This window comes from Varroa destructor, unplaced genomic scaffold, assembly GCF_002443255.2.
Source record: "Varroa destructor unplaced genomic scaffold, Vdes_3.0 BEIS01000005.1, whole genome shotgun sequence".
In the NCBI taxonomy this organism is placed as follows: Eukaryota; Metazoa; Arthropoda; class Arachnida; order Mesostigmata; family Varroidae; genus Varroa; species Varroa destructor.
Window position 1 is genome coordinate 88,869 of NW_019211458.1, and position 21,263 is coordinate 110,131.

A 21,263-nucleotide genomic window follows, 5' to 3' on the forward strand; every position below is an offset into this window, starting at 1 on the left:
CGGGGTCGTTTTCACTAATATCGAAAGAATACAATGACTAAATTGGCGGCCGAATTCGCAAACTACGTGAAGATCAAATAAAGGCACGGTATTTTTATCATTAAATTATAATGTTAGATACTACCGTGACATGCTACTTTTATGTACCGTTCGAGAACAAGTTAACACACGTCAAGAACCGAGAAACGCCCTCTAAGCTACAGCCCCTTTAGCTCAGTTGTCAGCTGTTGTCAGCTGTCAGTCAGCTAGTTGTGCCTTCAGCGCAAAAAAATGCCTTTGCCTATTCAAAAACAGAGTATATATATATAATTATATATACTATGTTTATATATATAACACAGTATATATAGTTAAAACATAGTATATGGCCAAGCTAAACAATAAAACAAGTTCCATTTAAAATCTCTGAATTTCTCTGGCCAAATAAAAATAGATTACCCATTGAAGGACCCAAAAAAATTACGTATGTGATTGAAAATTAATTACGCAGCCACGTAACAATCCACTTTTTTATTTTTCTTATATTATTATAATAACTTACATTTAGCAGAGATAAAATATATAAATAATATTATTTACATAAACGCTGCCAACGCAACGTCAAGCCTTAAAGCCCCGTGATCATACAACACCTTTTCATTCACTTATACAAATCAAGCACGACCGCATTCAGAAACTCTCAATGCGCTTTCTGATATCGTTCTTAGTCTCTTCTCCTGCGTGTGTAATTGTAAGAAAATAGTTGGTTAATTCGTAAGCAATAATTTAATATTCGTGAAACAGGAAACTGTAATCCTCTTTTAGCTGTGATTAAATAGTTAATCGATAGTCCGATCCCACCAAAGCGCGCTCTGATTCTGTATTCCATATTTATGATCGAATATTCAGAAATGATTATGCTAGTATCATTAGAGCTTTGAACACTAATTGTAATGATAAATCACAGCTTTTACCGATCAATTACTGTATACGTGTTATTTGGCGTACAAGAAAACAGATACATACGGTTTTTCTCTACAGCTACTCGTGTTTATATGATGCTCCGATTAAGGACGAGTCTAACCAGGATTAGGATTTATGAGCCCCCTCTGGGTGACCTGCTTTATCTTTCTACTATTGTATGTAAATATACTGTCGGTGTACTAAATTTTTCCTTGTTAAATCATTGTGTTACAAACGCTCACCACGAACCAGTAGTTTCCAATAGGCCTCTATAATAGTCTAGTAACATCCACACGATGCATACAGTTCGTTATTTTTCGAGAGTCCTGTGTGATGTCTGCCATGTATGTCCGTGTATAGGAGTTGGTTTCTATACTATTTGATGCTTAAAATATCTTACGATGGAGTGCCTTAACTCCATCTTCTTCATATTCTCGCCGAGACACCCACATCCGCTTGAACGTGTCTAGTGATGCTAAGATCGAGCCTCTGAAATGTCAGATAGATATTAGCTAAGAACTTACACTGACCTTAAAATTACCTTCTAACTATTTCTATATACGATATTGCATGAATCGTATATTTCAACTGGCCAAATTATATTTGATTTACAATAAGCGCTTAAAATTAGTTTAGTTGAATGTTATTGATATGTCATCATCCTACTGAATCTGTCAGTCTTCCACCGGTCTATTCTACTTACCCGATCCATGTTGAGTAAAGCCTCTCCTGGGGCGCGGAAATTCGTATTTTCACCGATTTCGGTCCACTTCGTTTTACTTCACTGAGAAGACGGTCTCCGAAGCCCTTAAACAGGGTCGACCCACCGGATAAAACGATATTCTGGTAAAGTACCTTCCGTAAATCCATATCGCAGCGTTGGATCGCATACACCAAGACTTCGTGCATACCTTCGTATTCTTGACCTACACACGTTTTGTTCCGAATAGCAAGTTAAGGATATATAGAGGCAACTCTAAATTTGACGAGCAAGCTCAGACATTCACTTCATTACATCTGGAGCAAACTTGGAGTATTATTACACATTTTATTTTTATTATTTAAACGTTTTGTTTAATTTTTCCGATTCAAATAGTAACATACATTTGTTAAAAGTGGAATTAGTTCAAGATGGCAGTGAAGTAGGTAAAGTATTATTACGTGCCTTTCATTTCGACGCCACTCCTGTCATAGGTTTTAAATCAAAATTATCTTAAACATTTATACTTATTCACAGTAATGTCTGCGATGTTCTTTCTATTGTAGGGTAGCTTTCTTCAAATCAGATTTGCTTACCAATAAGATCCGGCCTGAAGAGAACTTCAGGTGCGCGGAACCTCGCAGTGCCAATATCAATACTGCTTCCGTCCGGTAGTGCGAACTGAGTCTTCTCCATCTCAGCTCCTTCATCGCGCTGGGGATTTGTTGACAAATAGCAGACTTTTTGTTTGATACTCTTTACAATCTCAAATTCAGCGGATGTGTGGAATGTGTGACCCTCTCTTCGTAAGAGCCGCAACAAATAGCGTGTGACATCACGACCAGCCACATCGATTCGCATTATTGAATGAGGAATGGCGAAACCTTCATAGATTGGGACAGCATGGGATACTCCATCACCTGAGTCAAGGACAACACCAGTAGTGCGGCCTGTAGCGTATAGACTAAGTACGGCTTGCATCGAAACGAACAGCGCAGGTACGTTTAGCGTCTCGAAAAAGATCTCAGCAGCCTTTTCACGATTTTTCAATGGGTTGATTGGAGCTTCAGTTAACAATACTGGATGCTGGAAGTATACAATCAAGGTAAGCCTGCGATTATATTAGCAGCAATAAGAACGCAATGCTAAGCACAGCACCGGTGAAATAGCAGGGCTGTATGCGTCATTCCACTAATATCGGGCCTCTTTTTACACAAACATTAAATAACTATGTAACGTGTGTAATTCAAACTAATACCAAGACCGTTCACATTGAGTACCACAAAGCTGTGTTTTTCTACTTATCCATACGTTGATTGCATTGCATTACCTCTTCCGAGAATGTTTGTAGTTGATCCTTAGAATAAATATATTGCCAGATTTTCTCCATATCATTCCAATCGTTGACTACACCGTGCTCCATTGGGTATCGGATCGTTAACAGGCCACGATGCTCCTCAGCCTTAGGCCCAACAAAAAGATCTCCTTCGAGAGCTCCAGCCATTACGCGTTTGTGCTTAGGCCTCCCAATACTGCACAAGTAAGATTAATTAAAAAGAAAACAACAACACTGTCGTTATATATAGATTCACCTCGCATGAACCAAGCAGAAGCAGAACGATAATTAGCAAAAGGTGCTAGCTGTGATTTATATAAGATTGCTTAAAATGTATAATAAAAAATATATAAACATCGATTTGGCTTAGGCATACTTCACTTAGACGGATTAGTTACACGAACATGTACCTTTTAAACAAAATAGAACTTCATAGAAAATCTTTCGGCATCGAGCTTTGAACAAGTTTAAATTTACGGTTATAAACAAAACAGAATATAAGTCATCTCATTAGTCTCGTTAGATGCGATGATTATATTGTGCATGCAATACACGTACAAGACAGTTAAATACATATAAGCCATGTTTATACTTACAAATTCGAAAATCTGCATTTCGGTATGTGATCTCCTGCGAATCCTGCTTTAATGATACCGGATCCCTTGAATCGTTGCGAAAATATAAGCATTTCGATTAGCAATCAGTTGCACGGCAGTAATAAACGTTACCACTATTTGAAAGTAAGTTTTCATTTATTACAGCTGTGAAACGTAGCAGGAGAATAAAATGAATACTCTGACCAATCCAGAATTACGAATTGCCTCATAGAATTCGAAATATTAACTATTGCTTCTATTAGGAGCACTATAAAAAGCGAAAGACATTCTGACTCGATACTGGCTAATTGCGCTAGATGTTGCCAGGCATGTATTGTGACATCCATGCTACAATCCATGCCAGGACCCAGTACTCTATCATGGGGATTCACAGGTAAGCTGTTGTGGGCTAAGGCGTAAATATATAATGAAAAGTTTGGAAATAGACAGTTTAATAGAACAGTATCTTTAGCGAATTGAATCAGGTCCAAGCAAAAGCTTCAATCGTCCGCGTTATAAAGGAGATAAGAACAAATTACGATTGTTTTAAACGTTATCAAGTTTCAATATATAGTGAGAACGCCCTTCAGTTTTAAACAGGTGGTAAAAGATACCCAGCATCAAAAACACTGACTTTCCTCTGCCATTAAGCTAAAACAGGAAAATGACTATATATATATATATATCTGAGCCCAGCTGCCCAAGTGAAGCAATTGTTCGATCCTGTTTAATCTGCACTACAAAAAAGGGATTTTCATTTTAGCTGTTTTGATTGGCGTCTGGGTTAACAGAGACGTTAATATGTCTTCAGTTTACACACAAGCATTGAACCTACGAAATTGTCAAGTCAGACGATGATTTGACGGTAATAATATTTGTGGTTGACGGATTCACTTGGTTTCTAATCTTATCCAATTATCGGCCACGAATTCCAGTATAAACGGGCAGAAAATCCGAAAACTAGACAAGCAAAGTATTTGTCTTGGGCGTTCTTAAAAATAACTGCACTTGTATGGTGACGCTCGTTGAGCTCAACTTCGACGGTTTGCCCGGCATTCCATCTGAGATTACAGCCATATAAAAACTCACATTGTCGATAACCACAGGTTGATTCACTATCACGTCGTATGCCTCCATCGTGGTTCGTAAGACGTTTCAAGCGACGACCACTGGCCGCTCACTGAAGAAGTCTCAAAACCTAAAGGACACCAGTTTGCTCTGTTAGCCACCTGCCGCCCGCTTACAGCGTAGCAGTTGTTAGTAGTCGGTCCCGATGATGACACACCTCAAAGCGTGAACAACAACAACCGCCGAATTTACTGCACACAGAGGTCCATTAGACTTGTTCATGGATATCTAGAAATAAGCAGACGACAACATGAACACTCGAAATTAATAATAAAGAACACAAGTACAGGACAAGAGAGGTACCAATGTGACCAAATACTTTTAAAATATCACCAGTGTTAAAATTTGGTAACAACACACACTGAGACATCGAGATATCGGAAATTGAGAAAATGTCTACATTTGAAAATGAAAAATTGCTTTACAGATCCAGGTTGTCGCTCCATGTGGTTCAGGATGAGTCCATTTCGCAGTGCCAAATCGTTACCAATAATTACTCGTGATCATTAAAGGGAATCTCATTTAAAATTAGTTTGAAATATATAAATTTTACGACTATATACTTTTTTTCATCTATGTAATGATGATAATGCAACCAGGGAGTTTTCATTACTAGAGGCCTTACACGAATTTCAGCATCATTTATTGCTCGTCCTTGTATGTCATATAAACCTTTTTGAAAAGGTTGTTTGGCATTATGGAGAAAACCTGACTATCCTTTCCAACCCCACAAATTGCAATCTAACACCTGCGATCAAATCCATACTGCGGGTATCACAGGATATATGCGAGCACAGTCATCGAATAGCATCAAGTAACCTAAGTAAACACATATCTGCCCAGCGATCTAACAAGACATGCTTTCAGTTTCGAATTAGATGTTGCAGGCGAACGTCGACACAATCTACGGATATTGAATCGCACTCAGAATGTTGTTATTGTTTTTGTTGCCTTCTTGCAAGAAAGGGAGGAGGCTGGAAGCTCGATTTTTTGAACCACTTGAAAAGTTTAAACGATAGTCTAAGGGCCTAGTCGTCTTATTTCACTGAAAGTATATGATTCCTTTTCGTAGTGTCGGTGCGCGTGAACGAAATTTCCATTGTGTAACTGAATGTTATCAGCTGGTGCCAGTTTTTTGGGTAGGAGGCTACTGTTAAAGGAAGAACTTAACCACTTCGTCTCAGGTGTAAAGATGGCCCAAAGTTCAGTCGGCGTTGGAATAGGTTATATGCATCCGCTGCCTGCTGTCCCTGCTGGGTTAAATACTTTGTACCAAGCTTGCAGGGCACTTTACACAGATCAACAAAACCCACTACAAGTAGTTGCCGTCCGAAAGTACTGGTAAGTAATTACTTATTTTTATAGACGGCAAGAAAGTACTTTATATAACTTAACATGCGCTTATGTATGCATGATTTCAACATGAATATACGCAGGGTATTACGAGGGCATATACACAAAAATATACTGGGTTACGCCCATAGTGTTACAGAGGAATACATATGTGGTTGCTGGATGTGTACCGAGTAATCTAACGAGAAATTAGATGAGATATAACCCGGTCAGAAACTCTGCTAAAAATTTGGGACGCAGATTTTTTGTATTATAAGTTAAATGGACTGTTCCGTAATGGAACTGCCCTTGACGCCTTCTGTCACAGATGCCGTCTCTATTTTTAACCACTATAGACATTTTTCTTGCATTTTCTCATGAGCGATGATCTGTTGCGATAGGATATGATAGATCACTTGCTTGAGCTGGCGTCTTGCTTACGGATTGTATGCTTTCTTCTTCTGGTGGTTTGTACTGTTACTTGGTGATGCCTCGGATTTTGTGAAAATGAAACCCAGAAAATTGAAAGTTTCTTATTATCTCCACATGCGACAAAATGCCTACAGAAAAAGTTCAGATAGGTGTATATTTCTGGATAGTATTGGATGCGTTGTGCAACATCTGATTAATTTCATGAATTTTACATTAATAGTATAGACACATCAAATGGGTCAAATAATTAAGAAATGTGTTTCAGTTTTACTTTTCTTTCAATATAACGGCACAACTCAAGCCAATATTTTCCGTGGAAAAACAAGAAGTTGGACACGTGTTTTTTCTCGAAGCTAATACACGTATATCATATTTTTTGTGCCCGTCAGAAACTTACTACTTACTCAAAATTATAACGTAAAGCTGCGTTCGAAATCTCCCTAGATTTTTTCAAATGAGCCAAATTTTTTCCAGAGTTCCTCCAGATAATAATTCGAAATCTTGTTGAAGAGGTCAATATTAGTAGCATAAAAAAGCAGACTTTAGCGTTCCTTAGAGTAAGATCTCGTATAATTCGTCTAAAATAGGTTTCGCTTTTAGGCTAAACTCAATGTAAAATTTATTTTCTAAAGCATTAACTTCAGCTACTTTTCTTATTCCAAATTTAAATGAAACGCTACATTGTCAACTCGAAATTTGTCATACTCATAGTAAGACTGTTAAATGATCCAGCCTTATTTCCTCTATTGGTAGTCGATATCTTTTGCTCCTAACTTTATCTATGCATTGTAATACTTACGTTCAAAGTAATTTAAAAAAATAGAGAAATCGTGAAGTAGTTTCTGTTTACAAATCAGCAAGAGTGTCAGTCAGTTATCGTCTTGTACCGTGCTCAGGACGTACCATTTGTACGGGAAATTAATTGCGTCTTTGATAGACACATAGTTATTATCCACATAATCCAGAACAAATATGTCTCTTTTATGATTGTTGAATATAGAATATTAAGTCACTGAATATTATATATATTTAATATATATATTTAATCATGTACCAGATCATCTGATTCCTTTGTCCTGCAACGTGTTTTTGCTTGTATCCTGATATTGACTGCAACCTTATTTCCTAAACTGTTTAAAATTAAAATTTTATTTAATCTTTATATTGACAGGATGGGCGGCCCTGATCCATTGGATTATATTTCTATGTACTCAAACGTGGGCGACCCCTCACAGGGTATCCCTCCGCATTGGCACTACGTATCGTTCGGTTTGTCAGACCTTCACGGTGACGGTCGAGTCCATGACTTCACTGGACCAGGCTCACCTTCGGGATTTGGTTTCGAGCTAACATTTCGTTTGCGTAAAGAAGAAGGAGATACAGCTCCACCAACTTGGCCTGCGGCTGTAATGCAAGGGCTCGCTAGATACGTGATTCAGTCAGGTATGTTTATCCTAAATGAAGGTTTTAATAAAGCTTTTCTCGCTTTAAATTTCCGAAACTTTTATGCGTTCTGTGCGGTCTATTTTGACTCTTTCAATTGCTCGGTGCTTTACAATATATCAAGGCCGATTACAAGCAAAGACAAAAGCTAATAATATGGTTTCCTCATTAAACAGGCGGTCGATTTCTGACCTTAGGCAACCTCTTTAAAACAAAGGCAGCATGTTTAGAAGATAAAAAGGCCCATCTTGTTCAATTTGGGTTAACCTAAAACATTATGTCTATAATTTAAACAAAAATAGTGTTAGCCCTGGATGGTTAAAAGCAGTACTTTCTGGATAATTTTGTTGTAAGGCATCTAAAAACAAACCCAAACTCTACCGAAATTTTCCTCAACAACGTACGTGTCAAAAATACATATCAGCTGTGACCTAATTTTAATGAGGATTTAAGGTAGTTTACATTCAGTTTCCTATCTATATCCAGTATCATGCAGGAATTGGTTTACTGTAAATTTTTTTTCAGATAATATTCTTTGCAATGGAGACCATGTATCATGGCACTGTCCTCTCGACAATTCCGAGTCTCGTATTCAGCACATGTTAATGACCGTCGATGCCCAGCTCGGTACAGTCGAGACCCCATGTGGTTCGGTACAATTCATGCAGCTTGTAGGCGTATGTCAAGAAGAGCTCAAGGCTGCACAGCACTGGAATGGAAAGAGTTTTCTACAACTCATGAAAGGTACTAAATACTATATATATATATATATATATATATATATATATTACAGGCATCATATGCTCATTTGGTTATTTTTGTACTACAATGTAGTACAACGCAGTGCTAAGCTTTTTTCGGACGTGTGGAGTTCTTTTTTATACAGATACGAAGCGACAAAACTTAATTTGACAATTATCTAATTTTATCGTTCATCGAGACCGTCCATAGCTTACTCCTTTCGCAAGAAGCATATGAACTAATTTTAAAACATAATTTTAAAACTGAGTGATTTTTAGAGGAGCTGTAGTATATATATATATATATATATATATGTATTAAAACGCCTCATATATAGTAACTCAGCCAATTCAGATCTGGGAAACTTGACGGCTATATGTTGCAGGATGTTTTTATTCTCCAGTAACCAACCCTAGCCTAATAAGTTAATATGAGACCAAGCACCTTGCTGGAGGATGTATAGTCTTCTTTTAGATACTTCTTAGATGATACTATTATTTATATACGTAGCTTTAATTAAACCACCTATACTTATAGATCCTGAAAATTTTATTCCAGCTATTGAATTCCAGCTATCTGATTAAAATAAAAGAAAAATTAAAAATGCACTTTTGGAATGAATTGAATTACTCTCGAGTCTCCAGTATTTTTCTCTGTTGTGCTGTCTTCTGCCTTTTTTGCGGCCGCATGTGCATTTACGGTGTATTAAAGCGTTGATTTGAAGTAACAAGGAAGTTTATAGTCTTAATGGGATGTCGTCCTACGTGAAGACACTGCATAATATTTGATCTTTTCTCCAAGTTTAGAAAATGGACTACAATTTTTCGTCATAACAAGTCTGTTTTTTTGTTGAAATCAATTTTCATGGCGACGTAAAAACGTGTTTCTGTTGGAAGTGGGCGTCGAGGAGGTTGTACAGATAAAATATCTTCCAAAAAAGATCTTTTCGTTCTAGAAGAACCTAGCTTTTTACTGATGTTAAGAATAGCGGATAAAACACATAACCGCTACAACAAAACTACCGGCCAAAGTTTGTCCGAATTTGAGCTATGTACTTTGTTTATGGATACTTAATTTCAAGTTACCCCAATAATAATTCTGCTTGTGTGTTCGTTGTTAATGAGTTAGATGCTGTTTGCTTGACTCCAATGTCTATACACACGTATGCTTATTATAATTTGTAATCATAGGAGTTCCTGGCCTAGGCGGCCCATGGCTCGTTACCAATATGCGTCGTGGTGAAAGTGTGTTCGAGTTGGAAGTGGACGTCGAAGAGGCTGTACAGATGGGTATTTCTCAAGAAGGTTCAGATCTTTCTGGAGTTGGCGCAAAAATGTTCTGGTCCGAAGAGATGTCAGGCCAAATAGGACATGTTTCGGATTGCCCTGGCGTTACCGAAAGGTAAACAAAGCTGTTTTATTTTTTATTGTTGATGTTTGCGCTCATTTAGATAAAATGCTTGCACAGTGATTGCGATAATACCTAAGTAAAGCACTTCAAGCGAATATCTTGTCCCTATTGGTATTCTTGGCTTAATTCTCTCCACTAATGCTTGCGTTGATACCTAGATGACACTAAATGGTGCTTTCAAAATCTCTGCATATTTACTATATGCACACTAATTATAGCACGAATTAATAATAGCAATAGTACCCATTATAGAAAATTATAAAATATTATTAGTGTACTTATATACTTATAATATATAGATCAGTGGGCATTATTGTTACGGCAAAGTTTTTATTTTCGCATAGGCACATTTTTTCCGTTTGTCACTTTTATTATACCGTGTTCCCATCAAGCCAATCGTATACACAACATACTACAAAAATCTGGCAGTTTTCGGGAATATCGATGCATACACGTGTCCAAAGTTACCTTGGTTCACGCTTAATAATTATTACGGACATGAAACACGATTTACTGAAAATAGTAACAATTTTGAAATAAGACAGTAGTTGATATACTTTTATTTGTTATTTTACTTTTATCTTTTAGGAATGCGGATTGTGCTTCACCTGTAGGTGAGCGTGGGATAGGTCGCGACGTAGCCAGTGGTGTTGGTGGTCTTCACAAAGATCCCTGTGAGGAACAATGTTTAGAGGAGGGAATGCCACCCCCTATAAGGAGACTGAAGGCGCTGCACTTACATATTAACCTCGAAGCCGGCCTTTTGTTACCGCTAATGTTGAAGGGTCGACTCAAGCATGGCAGGCACTTTACGTACAAGTCAGCGCACGACTCAAATGCTCTCACGTTTGTCGTGCCATCCGTGCAAGGGTCCTTTGTAACGGAAGAGGCCCCATTTGGAGTCGAAGGTCAATGGTGCCAAGCCTTAATTCAGGAAGATCTCCTTGAGGATATGATTGATGATCTTGATCACCTCACGAAAGATGATCCCGAAATGGTCAGTCTACATTGATAAATAATGAGAGGACCCATACCTTTTTTCCAGAGTAACCGCACAGCCGTGGAAAGGGATTAAAATTGCCTTTCTGCACGTTACCGGATTGGCATGAGTTGTCAGATTCCGGAGCTTGTAAGCATCGTGCGGAACCCTTGGACATAAACTCCCAGGATCATACCCTTTAAATCTACATTCCATTTCTCTGTATCACCCTTTCTTAGCCCAGCAAGCCAATAGTTACTGCTCTAGTCCAATAGGAAAATTGATTACAGGAGTAATTAGTTAGCATTATCGAATTCTCCCTCAGGATTTTCTCTTCTCATAGCCTTTCCAGACGCATTGCCTTCAGCTGCTCATTTGCTCGGAAAATCCACTTTACCAAAGTAATTAATCTCTCAGTGCCTACTCCTATTAGAAATTAGACGCAAAACTTTTTGCGCAATCTATTTACTTTGCATCACGTCATCATTAAATATACGTTTATCATTCTTTCCAGTTGACGCTTCCGAAGACATATAACTTCCCGCATCATAACTTGTCCATCACGTTACTGCCCGAGGACGACTACTAGATAGTTTGTGACAGTCCAAAACAATGACAGCACTTAGAGCAGCTTCCTTATACAACACATGTATTTTATGGTTATTGATCCTTATACCTACTTGTGAAGCTATTACCGTGTGCCTTCAATTTTGTACTTCTGAATCTAAGCAATCGTATTGTTGTATCGAATGTGATCTTTAGACAACGCCGTAACTTTTGTCTGTACTGAAGCCCGTTTGGCTATCGCTTACGTGTAAACATGCATATACAAGTGTTGTTTACATTATATTTAATTCATTAGCATAACATGCCAATTGTGCACAAGCTTAAGGTCTCAATAAACCTTCTTATATAAAATTTACGTATACCCTCTCCAATCACATGTTGTAAAACTCATCGATTTGACAATGTTACCAGTCACTATAATCATTTGTATGTATCATCTATAGCATAATAAACATAATACGTTTCGATCATCGGTGTTCTTTATTATTAATACACTGAAAAAAAGAGATAACGACAGCTGTATATGAATAAATGGGTGTATAATAATAAATATAATAAACGAGTCTGGCTGGAAATGATGTGTTGCCGTGGTAATGTAGGCTGTGAAGAATATGATCAGATCTCGGGTAAATCATTCCTAGATTCTAGTAATAAGTGATGCATCTTATTATTTTTAACTAGTTATAATTAGTTGGCACAGAAAATTTTAACTAAATCCACAGGAACAACTCCTATACTATGAAACGCTCATTAGGCTAGCCGGCAAAAAAACTCCGAAGGTTTAAAGTCATTTGCTTAGAATTGCATATGAACTCCTTTATCTGGCGCTGTCTGTAAGGAGGCGTTAAGTTCTCAATTGCCCGCCAGATATAAAAGATATACCGAGAAGTATACGCTTGCAGCTCTAAGAGCACCCATTCAAGGCAAGGTTGCACGCAATTAGGATTTATGAGACGCGATAGGTCGTTTGGAGCTGCCTAGCAGGTCAAAAAAATTGATTAACATGCCATTAACAGATGAAATGTGGTAAATGTTGACATTAAGGTTTTTTGTTATCAACTATCAACTGTTTGAGTGTCAACAGGGAATAATAAGCTTGAAAGGAAAAATATCGTTTGGCGCTAAAAATTAGCGCTCAGGGATTAGTTTTTACCCTCTAGAAGACTAGGGCGTCGACGGGATATATTAAGGATTGGTATACTCCTATAAGCTTGGAGCTTTTAACGCAATAAGAGTTTATCACCGGTGTGCTCATTTTAGGAGGCGAATATAAAAGGTTGAAAAATGCAAAGAAGGCAGTGACGCCTCAAAGCTTCCAACGGGAGAACGAACTGCTGTAGCCATGGGAAATTTTAAATCATGCATGGGCAGTACGTTTCTCGTAAGTTCAATATGGAATTCCTTAAAACACGTATATCAAAATTCTGAGAAACACTAACAATGAGGAAGAATAGTAAACAATGGTATCCTTAAGAACTAAGTTTAGGACCAACAGAAATAAGTGAGAAACAGTAGTTACGACTATTATGTTGGTACGTGAGAGTCGTCTTTAATATTCCTTCACCTTTTTATCTTTATACTCCTTGTTTACTTCTACACATTACTCGAATATGTCCTTTTTTCTCTATAAATCTATAATTCCATAAATTGTAACCTGAACAAAGTTTTACGTCAGGTTTAGATTGCAAAGACAGAGATTCCCGGTAAAGACAACATACACTTTCTTTATTTTGCTACTTGCCAGGGATAAAAATGGCCAAAATAGCCTGGCATACCTGTACCGTGTAGAGCAAGAATGCTATAACAAAGTGTATTGCTCAAAAAAAAATGATGTCCTAGACTTATAGTGTGCACTCCATTCCAGTCGGGCGTACGCAATTCATGAGGACTCCACATGACAAAGGCTGTAACGAACACTCTGTAGAAGCTTGAGTGGAAGATTTTGTATACCCTGCACGTTACCTAAACCTTGCAACAACGAATTAACACTTTGTTTGATCATTGACAAATAAAACCAGTAACCGCAAACTTGAAAATGAAGGCAATGTTAAAATTTAGTTATACGAGTTTTTAAAAGCTTAACGAGTTCTTAAAAAAAATTCCTGCGAGAAAGAAAAAAAATCGTTAAAATATGGGAAAAGTTCTTAGAGAGTGAAGTAGAAAAAATTAATTTGTCACTAACAGTTAAGTGCGTTTCTTGTCTACCAACCTAATATTGCCTCTAAGAAGCTCGCTCGGAGCTACCTTGAACCAAATCTTCATTTTTGGTACTTACCAGTTTGGCTTTTGTGAATAAAACCTGTTATTGAATGTTTTCAAAACTATTTCATTATTGTCTTTTCTGTTTCTAATGTTTGTATGTTATTTTGTTGAATGCCTATTGTTAAATATTAGGTATGGACGCTATAGTTTTACCCCTGTACACACCGCATTAACGTCGGTAATTAACTTTAAACTTTAAAACTAATTCTATAAACAGGAAACTTTTGTGATTACAACATTTCGCTCTTTCATTAGAGTTTTAAGGTCTACTCGCGTCTTCTGTAGTCTTTAAGCTTCTAGTTTGATTGCATTTGTGACGATTTGATCTTGATTGCTCGACAATCAGCAATGAAACAGCCTTCAACAAAATCAGTAACGTAATAAGTGAGCGTTGATTTTCACCACTAAACGATATTTAAACTTATTATTACTCTCATACAACGCTCAACCAACTAATAGTCGAGTTATCATTAGCATTTGTGTTTTAGGACCTCCTAGGATTGTTGCTCTAGATTTCCATAAAACAACTTTGCCCATCGTGTCTAAGGCGATGCAATTTGTTTCATAGGCCATTATTACACAGTTGAAATTATCTCCGGTCTATGTTTCGCATTTCCTTGTGAAGCTCAGCAATTGGCAACGCGTGCTAGTGACGAACGACTATTTTCTCCTGAAGCTCTTTAGCGTGAAATGTTCTTTTTATTTTTTTGTTGTTGCACATTTACATCGATTAGCGTACCCGCTCGTTACTAATGAGTAAGGAGATTCCAATGTCGTTTCCACGTAGTTTTTCGTTCAGTTTAAAAGTATTAAGACCCAAATTTTGTATTTTGGAGGCTTTCAAACAGCTAAAACTATTCCTCATATTTATATATAGATGCGCTCAAAGTGAAATGCCAAAGGACATATAGCACCCAGTACACGAAATCCCTGGTGCACCAGAAAGCTATTTTCATAAGAGGAGCCGGGCGTCGGTTATATCAGGGATTTGGCCTCCATAAATGTGCATTGTGTTAACATCACCTTATTGAGATGTTCTTACCTAATGATACCGTATTCCATGGCGTCTCATTGTCCTGCGCAACGTTGAACGAGCGACAACAAGCAAACACGAAAAACTGGGCCAGGAATTCGCCGTCCTAGAAGTGACTCAGACCTCCAAAGCCTATGCTTATGTTAGACAGCGGGACCCCGCAAGATTCGGCATGAACACCCACAGGCCGTCCTCGGTCTGACGCCATGCTCAATGGTGCTACCTCAAAATTAGTACTGACCATAAACCTAACCGAAACCGAGGCAATGCGACTTTGGGTAGGTGGCAGAATTGCAACGTGAAACACGCTATGTCTCTCAGGCACACCGCTGACATATGGTGACCGATTCATCTGCCCAGAATTGCTTATCTTGTATAACAATCAAACTTTTTTCAGCATGTTATAGAAAGGTGAAGAATCAGCTTGTCCCTAACACTTAAACCCAACTAATTATCCCTCTCACCCGCTTTGGAAATTTTTTATGTCAAAGTTGCCACAGTTGCCATCTACCGGATAAGCTTAATTTGAGATAATCTCTATAAAGAATCAAACAAAGGCCTCGTTTTTCAGAACAGCCTTGAAATAGCTTGTAATAGACTTGTCTACCTCCTGGAGGGGGCGCTACAGTTCGGCGAGAACCTCTGTCACTAACTTCAGCATTCCGAGAAAACCTGGTAAAAGTGAAGCCAAAATTCGCGGGATTCTGCTTCATATTCCGTCTAGGTCTTTGACCCGTCTAACAGGCATATAACCCGCCTGTAAGTTTTACCGCCGGGCAGCGTGGGTCAGCAACGAAGCATCATTGTACACAATGTATGATGCAATTATTAGTAGGTCCTGAATAGTTAACAACATGAGCCTTCAGGTTGACCATTCCAGAAACCGCTTTATGATATCAGTCTAGTCGGACCAGTAAAGTCGTCATATATATGGTATAATATAGCATATGCCAAATTGTTATAACTATATATATTTCACCGTGTTAATATAAGGATTGCAAATATTAAAATGGAAATTATTTCATCTTAAAAATAATACATAGTACATTGTCAACTATGAGATAATATATGAAACACTTTCAGTGGAAAAGGTGAACTTATAGAACCACCATAAGATACTACATTTCAGGAAAATTCTTCTTTCGGGTCCTAAAAAATAATCAAAATGTCGTAGCAAGCCTGAAACATGTCGTAGAATTTGTATTTTTAATATTTCTTGAGGAGCCGTAGCAAACTACAAATTATAAACTATACCATTTATTTATATTTGCAAACTTGGAAGATACGCTGGGCTTCTCGAGCGGGTACCCATTCACTCACTCGAATGATTAATTGCATTGGTTTGCCTATCTTTTCTGTATTTTGTGTTTCATACATGCCCAAATATATTATACCGGGAAAAATTTATTTTAAATCATAAACATGCAAATTGAGTGGAGACATTTAATCATAGAAAGCCTGCTCAATTTGCATGGTATTATAAGAACACAGGATGCTCTGACCGCCAGTTATTCCAGCGTTAAAACAAGTACTTGTTATCGCAACAAATGTTTTCCAAATGCACGTAATGCTTTAATTATGGGATTACTCCACCTTTCGTACCAGAGAGTCTAAAAAAAAACAAAAAAACACTCTTGTCACAGCGATCTCTAAACGTCATAAATTTACTTTACACAATCAAGCATTGACTAACTGAGACCGGTTTATTTCCGTGTCGCGTTGCATGGATCAATGTGGAATGTATTTTTTCAGTTCTCATCTACGTGTTTTTGTATTTTATACGCTTAGACTGGTTTGCTCGGTCCAAATGGTCTTGACCTTTGATGGCCTGGGCTGTGGATCAAGCAACAAATGATCCTTGCTATCGAACACTACTGATTGCTATTTGATCGTTAGCAGATTAGCGATTCGAAAACAGGGACAACAATTCATGGCATAAGACGTGACATCCATAGGGGCGTGTGGTATGGCCTACAGGCGACTTATACTTTCGATTAGTAGTTACGTTTTTAATACAACTATTTCAACTTTATTAGCAATTGTCTAGAAGGAACTACCAGATTTCGTTTTGATTATGAATTCAAAGGATTTCGCATTGTCTAGCTGGCTACCTTCGTATCAGAACTGTCTTATTATTCATCTGAGGGAACGTTCATTAGTTCCGTGAAGTGATCCATGTACCACAGTTACGTTACACGCTCGTACTCCCATATTACATACAGATCTGAAGTGGGTTGTTTTTATCGCAGAGAGTAGAAGTTACTCCCGTCCATGCTCAACGCACGATGATAATAATATTGCTTAGAACGATTTGAAAAATCTTATTTAAAAAACGAACTTATGAGTTGCTATATTTTAGTGCTCCATTAAGCATACCGGAATATAGCAAATTTGTCTCATTCAGTTAAAAATCGACGGCGTCTTAGTGCGATATTTGACTGAACGCGACATTGACCTCCTTTGTAGGCTATACAATTTGTACCCCAATAGTAAACACGAATTTTACCTTATTTGGTGACCTTTATTTGTATGCAGTGTAGGCATGTACGTTCTTTTGTATAAACCTTATGCGTATAGCAGCTAGATTTTACCGTGTAACTGGTAATGTGCTCACCCCTCCGTACCGTATCTGTTGTGGGCCTATCTTACTCACTTGCATATAAAATTAGTTTAATTTTTCCAGCGCGCGTAACATTGACAGTTCGGTAAAATTACTTGGTGTTGCAGTATTTTACTACAACATCTTAACGTGGCCAGTTTAGAGCCATTATTTTATTACATACTGGTTTCTAGGCTATTCCATCAAGTGTGGGTATTCAGTCGGGACGCTTTTAGTGGGGACGTTTGTATTGGACGATGCAAAAATATCAAAGATTATGCCCGCATAGCCTGAAATTAGAAAAAAAAAACTGACTTCCTTTGATTGGAAATGTGTTGCTGAACTTTTTTATAGTAACTATATACGTATATATAGAAAGTATAACAAAGTATTATTCTTACCATCCATCCATTGTTCTTGGCTGGTGCACACCAGGTCGCTTGTTTAATGGTGCGGGATCATTACTGTGTACACGGTCCATCATCTATATATTAAACTCAAATGTAGTTTTTGCGTGGGGCAATTATCGACGTCAATTTCGGTACAAGAATATGATGTGGTTAATATAAGAAAGTAAATAGTAAGTCATGTCTTTTTAAAAAAAATATTAGGATATGGGATTTTTAACATGCAGATGAGTTTTCAAAAAAGATTAATTGCCCAAATTATTTGTCAAAGACCCGAAGGGCATATCGCACCTAGAACACAGTTTCGTGTTCTTCTTTTGTCGTAACGGACCTGTATTTGCTCGCTATTCTTGACACGAGAAGAAAGCCAGTTCCTTTTGAAACAACAGGGAAGAACAGCATATCATATTTGGAATTTAGTGAAGATTAGCTGTTACTGAACTTTTTTGCGTTGGATGAACCCTCACTAGGGTAGAATTCTCCTTTCGCCCAAGATCAACAGTCATTTTTCATAGATCTACATTTTTGCCAATTAGTTTATTCAAATTAGAGGCAGCGGTTAGTTTTTCGCGTCCTTTCGTATTTTTTGAATCGGTACTTCTAGTAAGAGTTTCAAAATTTGACTCAGCCCAAAATTTAGTTCCGCCAAAATGTTTGTATGAAGCGTATATATATATGAAGTAGAATTACTGTAGACAACTTGTTTGCGGATTAAAAAAGATATAGCTTGAAGATGACTAAAATCCAAACTGAAACTGTGAATGGTGGTTATAATTACGGATTACTGTTATGGATTACCAGGAATAAGTATCTTAGCCTGTGTAAAAAGAAAGTCGTTTAAAGATATTTTTTTTTTATTTAGAGCTAGCCTTAGAAATGACCAAGAAATTCCAAATTATATGCTGTACTCTATATATATATATATATATATGAAGGCTGCTACAGATGAACGACAGTAGACTTTGAAATTATATCAGCTAACTGGGCTAAAGTGATAATTTCTTCATTTATATTAGAAGCACTCATTTTTAATTTCTACACACTTATCCAAGCGTTCTGACAGCTTCCGGATATCTGTATATCCATAATTCGCTGTTCCAAATGAAATTTCTCTATCTATGTATTCTTGAATTAAATTGATAGTCGGATATACTTGCCCGCCAATTGCCCTTTTTAGGGCGATGAAGTCTAGCGTTTACTTCAACTAACCACGCTGCACGCTTTCGATTGTGGTGTCAGCGGTCCATGAGTCTCTCGAGAAACTCGAGATAGCGGGCTGAATTCATTGTTTTGGCAAGTATCTCATTGTAGGTGATGTCCATGAAGTTCATCGGAAGTACTAATTCTGCCTCGCGTTCGAACTTACTAGACACCGCCCCCAAGTTCTGTTTCTCTCCAGGGCAACGTCGTACGCTCTCCTGGTTCGTTTCCGGCTAGCGTTAGAGACTTAACCAATGCCTTGTCCACAATGACCGATTCCACCAGGCGGGTTTTCTATTGACTAGAGTTTCGCAACTTTGTCTAACAATAGGTTACATGTAAAAATGTTGCTTTTGGCCGACAAGGCCCTTAGACCCCAAGTTCCGCTTTTGTGAAAAGCCTCCTCGAAATGCGTTCTTGTCCGCAAAGTTTCAACATCTAGTCATCTCCTCGTTGGTGTTCAATACTATAATTTCCACTCTTGAAACGTTTACCCTATTTATGTATTGCAGGTCCTTTTTGCTTATCTATCTTTACCATTTTTCGATGAATTCGAAAACAACACTCGAGTACTGACCGTGGGTTTTTGGGCTAGAAGATGTTTTTCTTTTTTAATTCACTTCTACAGCAGTACACTCAACCAGTTCTCAGTCACGAGCCTGTAGAAGACTGAATGGTTTACCATTAAAATTTCATCATCTAACGGAATATAAATCAAAAGCTAACTTCCAAATGCGCCGGGTACGCTCATATATATTATATAGCTTAGCCTTATATATATATATATATATATATATATATAGGATGACCCACACAAATTATAACTTCATTTCTATTTAGCGTATAATTAATATTTGCAAAATAATTCTCCCTTCTGTCGCAGATACTCAATAGTACTATCGTTCTCATCAAATAACAACGAGATGTCAATTCGCACATTCAATTTTGGCCTTTAAGTATTTTATTATCATTGGATTTCTGTCGAAGACTTTATCTTTAAGATAGGCCCACAAGAAAAAGTCCATTCGCGCCGTGTCTGGGGAACAGACAGGGTATTCTGTGGGACCTCCTGTTACACATTTATTTGAAAGGTTCACTTCAAGATATGTACTTACATTATGATGATAGTGCGCAGGCGCCCCGTACGGTTGGAAATGGAAATCGCCATCTTTATCACCACCTTGCAAAGCAGTCAGAATATAATAACAGTCAAATAATAGACTAATTAAATAAAATTTTAATAAACCTCAAAGTTTAAAGCCTATCCAGCATCTTTAATCTATTTATTAAAAGTTTTATATAGGTTTTTTAAAAGCCGCATGAAAACCCAACCAACAATAATGCAGATTGTTAATTTCGAGCAAAAATTGATGTTAGCCTTGGTGATGTATATCCAGCACGAAAAAATTGGATGATATCTCCTCTTTTCTCGAATTCTGAAAGCCATACAGTGCGTTTTTCTAGAAGGAACCGGCCCTTTTTTAGTCGTAAAGATAGCGGAACGCATGCCTGCCAAAGAATTCAAATGTTTTATCATGCACCCTAAAAGGTCACCACTTACAGCAGCATATAGTTTTTATAATAAATTCTAAAAAACTAAGGCATATTTAATCTATTTCAAAACATTTATATCTAAAATAGTGGTTTAAATGCAATAAATGTATCTGGTTAATTTTTTCGGCGAGATTCAGATATAATTTGTCTTTTCTTTTGGTCACGTGTCTGTGGAATGACCTTCTAAGCAACGACTTGCTGCAGAAAGACCTTATTGTTATATGATTCGTACATAAATACTTATTTGTGATGAGTCGATCACGTCCGTAGTTTTGCTATAAGTATCATAGACGTATTATACCCCGCATAATATATAACCGTTACTGAATTTTTTTATAGCGAATGACACTTCTCCGTAGTGACCTTGTAAGAGCAAACCGAAGTTGTTGACTTCGATTTCCGTAAACTTCGAGTTTCAGCTAAATGGAGCTCAACGGGGAATCCCCAGATTAAAAGATTAAACCCAACATCTATACTTACTAGGCTTTGGCGCCAATAATTTATATAACTACAGCAAAAAACAGAAATAATCATTCATCAGATGATTTCCAAATCCTACGACGTGCAGCCGGAATTTGAGAAAAATGTCTAGTATGTCAGCA

At 37.5% G+C, this 21,263-nt stretch overlaps 2 protein-coding genes across 4 annotated transcripts; one reads left to right on the top strand and one right to left on the bottom strand.

Annotated features, from left to right (window-relative positions):
- Positions 1 to 495: 495 nt before the first annotated feature.
- Arp1 (Actin-related protein 1) lies at positions 496 to 4,883 on the bottom strand. 3 transcript variants are annotated; one of them, XM_022806017.2, is made up of 6 exons: positions 4,664 to 4,883; positions 3,575 to 3,639; positions 2,973 to 3,174; positions 2,239 to 2,728; positions 1,646 to 1,868; positions 496 to 1,431 (listed from the first exon to the last, which is right to left on the bottom strand). In XM_022806017.2, the coding sequence occupies exons 1-6, from the start codon at positions 4,709 to 4,711 to the stop codon at positions 1,329 to 1,331; spliced, it is 1,131 nt and encodes a 376-aa protein (XP_022661752.1). In that variant the 5' UTR covers positions 4,712 to 4,883; the 3' UTR covers positions 496 to 1,328. The 3 variants fall into 3 exon arrangements, with proteins under 3 accessions (XP_022661752.1, XP_022661753.1, XP_086847637.1); XM_022806018.2 differs by lacking the exon at positions 4,664 to 4,883 and adding an exon at positions 4,410 to 4,626; XM_086991511.1 differs by lacking the exons at positions 3,575 to 3,639; positions 4,664 to 4,883 and having other exon boundaries at positions 2,239 to 2,753; positions 2,973 to 3,169.
- A 689-nt stretch (positions 4,884 to 5,572) lies between these two features.
- On the top strand, positions 5,573 to 12,073 carry Su(fu) (suppressor of fused domain protein). The gene is made up of 6 exons (XM_022806015.2): positions 5,573 to 6,043; positions 7,638 to 7,909; positions 8,435 to 8,653; positions 9,841 to 10,051; positions 10,649 to 11,057; positions 11,554 to 12,073. Exons 1-6 carry the CDS (start codon positions 5,814 to 5,816, stop codon positions 11,626 to 11,628), a joined length of 1,416 nt encoding a protein of 471 aa, XP_022661750.1. The 5' UTR covers positions 5,573 to 5,813; the 3' UTR covers positions 11,629 to 12,073.
- The last annotated feature ends 9,190 nt before the right edge of the window (positions 12,074 to 21,263 follow it).

What these genes read in the sequence shown, in the direction of transcription:
- Arp1 (XM_022806017.2), bottom strand. Translation starts at nt 4,711, where the DNA reads ATGGAGGCATACGACGTGATAGTGAATCAACCTGTGGTTATCGACAAT. An exon ending in AACCTGTGGTTATCGACAAT is followed by an intron (nt 3,640 to 4,663) that starts GTGAGTTTTTAT and finishes CAACGATTCAAG; the next exon opens with GGATCCGGTATCATTAAAGC. An exon ending in CTTTACTCAACATGGATCGG is followed by an intron (nt 1,432 to 1,645) that starts GTAAGTAGAATA and finishes CTGACATTTCAG; the next exon opens with AGGCTCGATCTTAGCATCAC.